At 34.6% G+C, this 10,332-nt stretch overlaps 1 protein-coding gene across 2 annotated transcripts in view; it reads right to left on the reverse strand.

Moving 5' to 3' along the window:
• LOC150096185 (uncharacterized) overlaps window positions 1–7,381 on the reverse strand; it is a 36,183-nt gene extending 28,802 nt beyond the window's left edge. For both annotated transcript variants that reach the window (XM_090409162.1, XM_090409161.1), the window contains exons 1-4: window positions 7,363–7,381; window positions 3,992–4,051; window positions 3,812–3,863; window positions 2,044–2,191 (exon numbers count right to left, since the gene is read on the reverse strand). In XM_090409162.1, coding sequence (XP_090265288.1) covers window positions 2,044–2,191; window positions 3,812–3,863; window positions 3,992–4,049 — 258 coding nt within the window. In that variant the 5' untranslated portion in view covers window positions 4,050–4,051; window positions 7,363–7,381. The remainder of the gene's footprint in view (window positions 1–2,043; window positions 2,192–3,811; window positions 3,864–3,991; window positions 4,052–7,362) is intronic.
• Window positions 7,382–10,332: the final 2,951 nt, after the last annotated feature.

Genomic DNA, 10,332 nt, shown 5'->3' on the forward strand with positions numbered 1-10,332 from the left:
GTAATCAGAGCCGACCTCCAGTGTTATTGTCACATAAACGCAATGTAAAAGGAAAGATTAGAAAAGCAGGTGATTGATGCGAAGATTTCAAAAATGACTCAGAGGACAACCCATATCTACAGTGACGTAGCTAGGGGAGTTTGGAGAGGGCAGTTCGCCCGGGGCGGCACTTTTCACATGAGACAATTTTATTTTTCAAAGATTATTCTATTTATGTTAACTTAGTAATTTTATTACTTAATTAACAATTAGTTTTCAACAACTATACTTACAACTAAAATAAACATAAACATAGTGCTGAGATAAAGATCCAATAGGCTTCACTTCGGCGAAGTAAGTTTATTCAAATTAAGTGGATATTGAATCCAACATTATTTCTCAGCCGAATAAGAAACTCAAAGATAGAAAATCTAAGAGTTCCATGCTGAATATAGAAAACTATAAAAGTTCGGCGAGTCCAAGCGTAAGCCAACACCCGGTACAATATCCACTTACTTTGAATAAACTTACTTCACTGAAGTGAAGCTATTGGCTCTTTATCTCAGTAATTTATTAGTGCACCTTTTGGCGACTCGTACAGTAAACCTCAAAAATGGTCGAAACCGGTCTGGGTAGTGACCTTCTCCCATAATGTATAGCAGTGTGGGAAAATACTAAGGACAAAGATCTGAGCTAACTCCACCTTTACTACGAGTTTCCCAGCATATACCAGGTGTTGGCTTACGCTTGGACTCGCCGAACGTTTATAGTTTTCTATATTCGGCATGAAACTCTTAGATTTTCTATCTTTGAGTTTCTTATTCGGCTAAGAAATAATGTTAGATTCAATATACACTTAATTTGTATAAACATAGTGTTTTAATTTATTTCCCTACGTCGTTTTGACTTTTTGTAGTATTTTTGGTGTGTATTGAGAGGGGCTGCAAACTCAGGGACCGACCGCCCCGGGCGGCAAAAGCTCTAGCTACGCCACTGCATATCTAGGTGAAATTGATGCAGTTAAAAGCGCCTTAGAATAGCGAAATATAATAACTATCGGTATTTCAGTCGTTATAGACCGCACACTAATTTAAAGGAGAGAAATTACTTATAGGAGGGTAAAAATAATGTAAAATTTCAAGAGGTGCTCTCATTGTCACCTCTTGACGAGAGATATGACGATGATTATGATGATGATGATGATGTTAGCAAGAAAGAGTACGATATTTTGAAACTAATCTATCTCCTTTTTCCGTTGCAGTCTTATCTTCCTTAATATTGTTATTAATTTTCTTATGTAAAACTGGAGAAATATTTTATTTGAATAAGTCATTTGAAAGACGTAGAAGTGTGTTTGAAAGACACTTATAATATACGCTATTCTTGTGTAATCATTTAATAAAAGCACTTCATCTTTCTAAATGTACAGGAAGTAATGAATAGACAAGTGCCCACTCATTAAAAAAAAAAAAAAAAACCAGCGTGGAATGCAAAATATCTCCATGGCAACGGCTACTCTTGTCATACCCAGTAAAGGTACTACCCAATTCGTATTTTAACTGCCATTCGATTTGGAGTTTTCTGTTTTTCGCCAACAGTCCAACCTTTACAAATTAATATCTACTCATAAAAAATCAACTGTTTTTAGATGAGTCTTTGGACAATTTCTTTCGCTTGAATCACATATTTCTACAAGATAACAAGATACAAGTCCAGATTGATCATCATATGACACTGAATGGAAATGTGTTAGGATAACTTCATTTTCTCAACTTTCTTAAGAAACAAAAAATGAAATCCTTCAAGAATATTCTTCGCTTTCGATCATGAATATGTTCAGATTCATTTTCTTTGGTGAAAGTAAATGGTTGAGATTTATTCTTTGTTTCAGTCAAGAAAGCCACAGTCGTATGTCTACCGACATCACATTTCATATTTTCTTGATGAATCTCCTCACGATCGTCGCATTTGGTGGGGGGGGGGGGGGGGGGGGGTGCGAGCGCGCGCGCGCGCGCGTGTGTGTATGATATTATTCATAAAAACATTTAACATTTTGGGACTTACTTTCTGAAAAATTCCTGAGGCTACATCTTTTCCCTTTTCAATGGCTTCTTTTATATTTTCTATCAGTGTATTCATCATGCCTTGGATTAATTCCTTGAAGTCTATAAAAGCATGGAGTTCTTCTGCATTGAACACCTGTGATTTCGCTCTATGTAAAAAAAAAAAAAAAACGGCAGTTCTCAATCAGTTATAGTTTTAACATTTTAGACGAACAAGTTTACTACAAGTATATTACACAACGATCAGCTTATTCTATAGACATGTTTTTAAATAAAGCAGCAGTTTTCAACTAAATTTCTGACGAAAAGAGTTTACATTTATGCGCTCACACTTGTCTGCAATTCAAAAATCAATTCTCACATGAAATGACTTAATTTTCTTATATTCTGATTATATTCTATTGTTTTAAGCTTATAAATTAAGTATAAATTATAAATAAATCTGTAATAACTGATGGAATTTGAAAGAGGCATTTTAATAGGAAGTAATATTGCAGGCCAATCTCTTCCGCAAATTGTTCACAAAGTGGGACATCCATGATCAACAATCATTGAATGCATACACAGATGGAAGCGCAGGGATCCAAGTGCAAGTGCTGCCGCAGTGGACGTTCCATCACATTTACCAAACGTGATCGTAGAGTACCACGAATGATAACATTTAAAAACTGCCATGGGTCGGCAGACGTTGAAAGCGGAAATCCCAGTATGGATGGACTGAAACACGAATCTGCACAAAAACATTCCAAACAGAAGCTCCTAACATGGGTTTCCACATGTAAGCCCCGCATTACCTGAACCAACATGCAACGTCGTCTTTAGTGATGCAAGCGACGTGTACAGAGAGACATGGAAGCTTTTAAAGCTTATTGTGGAGCGAAGAATCATGCTATAACTTTGACGGATCAAATGGAAGAGTGTGGCGGAGATGCTAGGTGAACAACTGTTTCCAGAGTGCGTAATCCCAGTTATGGCATTGGGAGGTGTCGGTGTGATGGTACGGTCACGTTTTTTCCAGGTTCGACCTCGGACCTGTGTTTGTGGTGACATGAACATTGTGGATAATGTAATGATTCCTATTTCTTGACGTTTCTACGGAAGTCACATTGTCTCTTTCACAAGGTAATTCGAAACACCGTGTCATAAGGCTTCTGGCTGCTGCTGTAACTGCGTGGTTTATGGACATGAACGTCACCACACATGACTGGCCCCACAAATCCCTGATTTCAACCCTACTGAACATCCGTGGGATTAACTGGAGCGTCGGTTGATATCAATGTCGTCCGGCCCGAAGTCCAGAACCTCATTACATGGCTACAGGAAGAATGGATCAAAATTTTCATTGATCGCTATCATACGCTTGTGGAAAGTATGCCCTGTAGGAATGCCGCATTTAGTGCAGTGAAAGGAGGTCTTACATCTTATTAAGGTGAGCGCCATGGCTGTTTATTCCTCACACTATTGTGTAAGTTGACTTCCTTCTAAGCAGTGTATTATATGAACATATTTATGTGCAAATAGTTTGATTCTCATTATCAAGTTTATCTGCTCAATAGATTTTTAATGGTTTGCGATTTGATAGCTTAATTCTCAGTGTTACATTTGACACATCACCTGAGCGCAAAAGAAAGAGTGTGGTAGCTATGAATAAAGTTCACTTCTAAATCATTCCGTAATTATACTACAGATTTGGTCATAAAATTCCCGGATGTAACATAGAAGTTACATCCGGGAATTTACGTTAATCGCATAAGATAAATGAAACTTACAAGAGAAGATCATCGCTCTTCTCGATCAGAAAATCTCTGAATGGTTCTGCATCTACAGATACATAAACAAAAGTAATAAGTTAGAACAAGAGCCAAGATTAAAAATAAATCATGCAATTAATTTTTTTAATTATTAAACAAAAAGTACGATAATTGATCAGTAATGCAGTATTTACTTACTCGCCAAGGCGAATGCAGTGGAAGCTCCGAGAAGGCAAAATAAGATGAGATACTTCATGGCTAACGGAAGGGACAAAAAAAAAATATATAATAAATAAAAAAATAAATAAATAAACTCAGTTCATTCAGTGTTGTTTAAACTTAAGTTTTATTATTATTTCGCTATCGAAACAGCGAAAACAACCGATATTATCCACAAAATTTGATGATGATGATACTGTTCAATAGAGATTCTATCCGAAAACAAGAATCTTACAAATCATATATGTTTGAATCGTCAGTGTTTCGTTTGTGTAAATACTTAGCTCATTTCAAACTGCATCGAATGCATTAATAATAATTGGGTTGACCTTAATATATTTAATCAACAACCGTCCAATTAATCGAGTCTAAGACGACAATAATCTTTATAACGACTTTTCAACTGAAAGTTAGTTAGACAAATACTTGCAGAGGTGGCAGGATTTTTCTCATGGAAACACTACTTTTCATTCTGCATGTAGACAAATCGGCTATAGTATTGCCTTACTTAAATTGCGTATACCTTACGTAAATAAAATTAACTACTTAATAACATAATTGTGTCCATGTTTCCTTAGCATCCTCAGTATTTTATGTTATGTGTTGCTCCAATTTATTCATAACAGAAAATCCAACTTATTTCCTTGTCACGGATATATTTTAGAGTTACAAGTATTCCTAGAGTTCCAATTCAGTAAACAAGAACAATAATGATAATTATTGCATGGGTTTTGGCTTAGATACCTGACCAGCTATCATGCTCGATTGGCTAAGCAATTTAACAACCTGTTGTAAACAGGCTCAATTGAAGAGTGGATGACAGGAAGAATAATTCTGATTTTGAAACATAAAGAAATATGTTAGCAGGCAAGTTATTACTTGGCTTACAACAACGTTTAAATAATTCAGTACTGATTACTTCGATTAGTCAATATTTATTTGGACCTCAACTTCTGTCTATTGAACTAAGTAGATTTTTGTTGCAGAAATTCTAGAGGATCAAAAGAGCAATCGAAAATTGAAAACATGATTTTGAAAACTTCTAAAGACGAAACGTTAGCTTATATATGCCATGGATTGATCACCAGAAACCTTTACCACTCCTTTGCCACAAACGTGGAGTAGAAAATGTCTAGAAATATTTGGAGTGAGAAGAAACTCCAGAAAATTCCTACCTGCTGTCATGGCGTGAAACACTTAGCTTATACTCGAGTGAATATCAAAAACAAGAATTTTCCAAGATGAGTCACTCTAACCTTTGTCGTTTCATCCTACCAATGATAACATTTAATTCTAAAAAAAACTAGTTTCGGTGACAACAAACAATAAAACAAGCAAGAAAAATATCACATATGTTATATTATACATGGAAGATCTTAAGCTGTACGGAATCATCCAGAGAAATTGAATCACTGCTCAATACAGTCCGAATATTCAGTGAAGACATTTATATGGAGTTTGGAACTGAGAAATGTGCAACAGTCCATAGTTCGAGGGAAAATAACACGCAACAAAGGCATCGCATTTGCAAATGAAGTGGAAATTAATAACTTGTCCCAGAACGAATCCCAGAAAGATACCTAGGAATTCTTGAGATTGACGACGTTTTGAGTTCAGAAGTGAAAACGAAAAACAGAATTTAAATATCTGAAATGAGAAAAGTATAAAGTCCCAACTGAAGCAAGGCAACACTGTAACAGCAATCAATGCAGGCACCACTCCTGTAATCAGATACACATCAGGGATAATTGACTGGACACAAGTCGATTTAGATGCAACTGATCGTAAAACATGAATTTTAATGACAGTAAACCATGTCTTTTCTCCACAAAGTGATGCGGATTGGTTAAACATAGCCAGGAAAAGTGGAGGACGTGGTCTTTTGAGTGAAGCAATCAGTAGAAGAAGAAGAAAAAGAAAAGCTAGCCTTGAATGATTCCATCAAGGAAAGCAGAACGTATGCTAACTGAAGCTTACAAAGAAAGATTAGTGAATAATATAGATTCGAAAAAGCCCCACAAAGAGAAAGCAATGGAAAATAGATCAGAAGTTTGGAAAAGTAAAGCATTGTATAGTCTAAATAGTATAAACAGGATTTATTTAGCCGATATATATATATATATATATATATCAGAATAGACCCAAAAGAGAAAACAAGAGACTGGAAGTTAAATATTAAAAGATCACTTGGTAAAAAGAAAGAAAAAAAATGAATGGGGACTGTATTTAAATACTGTAGACTTGTAATAGGCTGAATCTTTCTGTTTTACCCTTCCCTATGTAATTTGCTATATTCGAAGCTTCGAATTCATTGTTGATGTAAGGTAATAATTATATATACAGTATAACCTTCTTAGTTTTTATTTGTATTGTGGCAAAACTAATTATTTTAACTGAAAAATAAATATAATCTAATTGTGGCACAAATTTGATGACCCTTTAAATGTCTTTTTTCTAATTAAAGTATCGGTTTGAACTTTAGTAGCAGTTTGTTTCTACTTTTAACAGCCGATTATATTATTCTGTGGACTGCGTTTACAGTGTGTTTGCGTAACACAGTAATTGTTTCAACTGCTGTCAAGTACAGAAATATTCAGTGAAATATATTTGAATAGGAAAGAAAGAATAGTTCCTTTGCTTCTTCACGAACATTGTATTAACCACACTTAGTCGAAATGGCATCTACTCGTTAATGATATTGTACCAGGAATTATGAAACACCTAATTATGTCTGTAATTGCAATTTTGAGAAGATATTAAAGAAATCATGAGTACCCTGTCTAACCATAGTGTTACCAGTATGAATCCCCTTGTGTATGTTTTCCCCCACTATTCTTATTCCACTAAAGACTTTAGATCCGAGTCATTATTACTGCTCCCAATATCCAGAGATAAAATAGTTCCTCTTACCCTTGGCGGAACAAAAGGGTTCTAGAAAGTTTATGTATTTATGTACAAATGAAAACGTCCCGCTGCTTCAGTATTATTAAATGGATTGGTAATCCTATTGCCAATAGTTTTAATGCTAAGTTAAAATTCTAAAAATATTTCATTTAATCAACGAAATGAACACCCTTCGTAACTCCAGAAATCATTTTATAAGTATTTTTTCTGGGAAAATTCCAATGTTACTCCTCTAAAATAAACTATTATTTTAATGGCTAATGTCGCCTACTAATGTAGCACTCCTAAACGAAATAATAAATCATTTAAATTCTAGAGTTAGTAGAGTTTGCACAATCCTTACACAAAATTTCTAAAAAAATTGTTACACACCTATGATCTACTCATAATCGAATTTACTAGATTAACAACGTATATTTATAAAAGTGACAAAAGTTGCAACTTACCTGGTTGTAAACCTCAGGAAGTAAGGTACAGAGAAATGAGCTCTTTGTCTATTTATACTCAATTTTTCTGTACACGTAATATGTAACATCTGTCGATTGTTCTGGGAAAGGACACTATTTTGTCCATCTGAGATATTATTGCATTCATTGTGAGAATCTTCCATGTGTACAGACGGATCTCCTAATCGCCGATATCTCTATTATCGTTTTTAAGATATCCAAATGTTACTGTGCCGAACTCTCTCCCACAAGGAGTAGCAAATGTGTGATTGCAATTGTGAAATTCATTTTAAAAACTGTGAACGATAATAATTCATGCCACTGGACACATTTAATTAGTATGCCTAATAACGAATAAATAACAAGTAATATAGCATTTTCGCTAAAGGCGCAATGTTCACATTACGAAATATCCATCACTAAATTAATACTAGAGACATCTGCAGATTTCACAGAGTAAAACGCAAATCTGAGATAGGGTGAGAATCAAAAATTAAGACAGGTGTTCAGTAGGTAAAATATCTCCAAGAAAACTGATTATGGGTTTGCTTCAATGTCACCGATAACGATATCAGTGGTTGCAGTTTGTGACATGTGTCCTCTTAGATATCGTCCCATTCATTTGAATAATAGAAGCATTAATTAGAAGTAAGTTTTTTTATTAGAAATAAAATTAGAAAAAATTAGTTAATTAGTTAGAAAAATTTATTAGAATATTTTTCTAACTAATTATTTGGAAAATAATTTTTTAGTTAGAAAATTATTTAGTTAGATTAGAAATTTTTTTAGATTAGAAATTTAGTTAGATTAGAAACATTAATTAGAAAAAATTAAATAGAAGTAAGGTAAGAAAAATCTTATGATGAGCTAATTATCTCTTCCTGAAATTATGTAGATATATATACACTATTTTTTTGATATACACTCATCTGATATTCATTCTTACACTTCATGACCTCAGGCCTTTTTCCAGACATTTTTACAGGAAACAGCTGACATCTATGAATCTCCTAGATGAAAGGTTGTAAACTTATCGTATATTCAAGCCAATTAAGGTCTCCTGTAAGAGTGATAGTTTTACATTAGACAAGGAAATACGTGCGTGTTTGAAGGTTTGCATCTACAGAAGAATATAGAAGAATATTCGTGTTTATTGTTAACACTGATGATGCTTTTCATTATGTGATCTAATCTTGTCTTTTAAAACTTTAGGAGCTTTATTAGATATCACTTCTCCAGCTAGCGTAGGCATTGTCTGTTAACGTCTGCGTTATTTTGGAAATGGCTTTGTCAGTGAAGCGTCCAAAACTGGATGGTACATCAGACTGTCTCCTTAAAGAAAGATTGAATTTGTAGGTCTGATGGACAAGCAAATTACATTAGCATTCTCTAACAAAATCAGCAAGTGGGATTCAAATCAAGAAGATGTGGGTTTAAATCCCTTTCCAAGGTAACAATATTTGGGACAGCCTTTATGTGATAGATGAATTTCATTGCCTGGAGTGAGATCTCTACCGTGCTTACTGAAGTGATTTGAAAAATTCCTTTTTTGGTCTCTGGAGCAGGATTCTTGGATCATTGGATTATTTAATCATCCCACACTCACAGTAATAAACAGACGCTAGAGCTACAACCTTTCTTATGGGATTATAGAAAGAGCATAGTTTTTCCTTGGTTAATTTGCTCGGGTCTCTCTCTCTCTGGCGATAAAGATTAATTTAAGTATAGATTTTTGGAGAGATGTGATGAGTAATATTAGAAATACATACCAACCAACATTGCTTGTAGTAAATAGGTATAACAATTGAGAATAAATAGAATAATCCTATATTCCAGTGCATGATTATTGATGATAAAAATGTTTCATAATTGTTTCTAACTGGATTTGGGGAAATCGTTTTAAAAGGAGAAACCGGTTGGATTTGATTCTGTGCATTAAATTCCATTCCCTGTTCGAGATACTGAACCGGCTGCCCATAAAGTAAAGATTTGGTATATAGAAAAATAGTTTGTTGAATTGAGGGACAAAAACGATAACATGACTCGTACCACCATTGGATTACCGATGTGTATTCTTGATTGATACACACGAATACGCATGGATCGCTCTATATGTCAAAGATACTCGTAACTGTCACCATGGATGTCTCGTCAAGTGAGTGAAATCTTCCAGGAAGTGGTTGAGAAAGATGAAATTAGTGATGGTTTTGAGGACTGACCACCGCTTTCAGTCAGAACCAACTTCATTGTCATATGATGTTTTCTCCTAACCATCTAATTTAACGCTAATTTTATGTCATGTTATAATCCCAGTCACTGATTAAGTCCAGTCATGATTATACAGATATTTTGCATTTGGTAGCGTTTTTTAAAATACGCCTACCAACTACTGAATGGGAAACCTTTATGCAGATATACGTAAACGTCCTTTACGTACCATATGTTCAAAATACTTGGACACGTGACTCACCAAGTGTTCTTCGCAACTATTTAAGAATGTTGCTGATCAGTAATCGTCAACAGTGTTTGTTGATTACAATGGAAGAAACAAAGGATCTTTGGGAGAGTCATGATTTTGAAAACAACAAAGCTGACTGGTTTCTCAAAGGGTGTAAAAATATTTCGAGTATTTAATCAGTGGAAAAATTAAGAAGCATAACTTTGGTCCTAAGAAAGCTTGTCAGGAACGAGATCGCGGTCGTCTGAGAAGGATTGTAAGTACCAACAGAACTTGCTGTGTGCAGCAATTGACCGAAGCATTTAATGAGGGATGATCCCAACTCATATCTCACAGAATGGTCCTGTTTAAAAAAAATTAATAAATAAAAGCAAACCCTCTCACATATTTTATTTCCAACAGTAGAGTAGGGAGAATTCATGCATCCCTAACTAACATTTCGAATACAGGCAAACAGTCAGTCCTCTTTCTTCAAGCATTCACTGATGAAGAGCCCAAGTTCCCAAAAAATC

This window comes from Typopeltis vanoorti, chromosome 19 (genome assembly GCF_054136105.1).
Source record: "Typopeltis vanoorti isolate ZY-2024b chromosome 19, IOZ_Tvanoo_1.0, whole genome shotgun sequence".
Classification (NCBI taxonomy): Eukaryota; Metazoa; Arthropoda; class Arachnida; order Uropygi; family Thelyphonidae; genus Typopeltis; species Typopeltis vanoorti.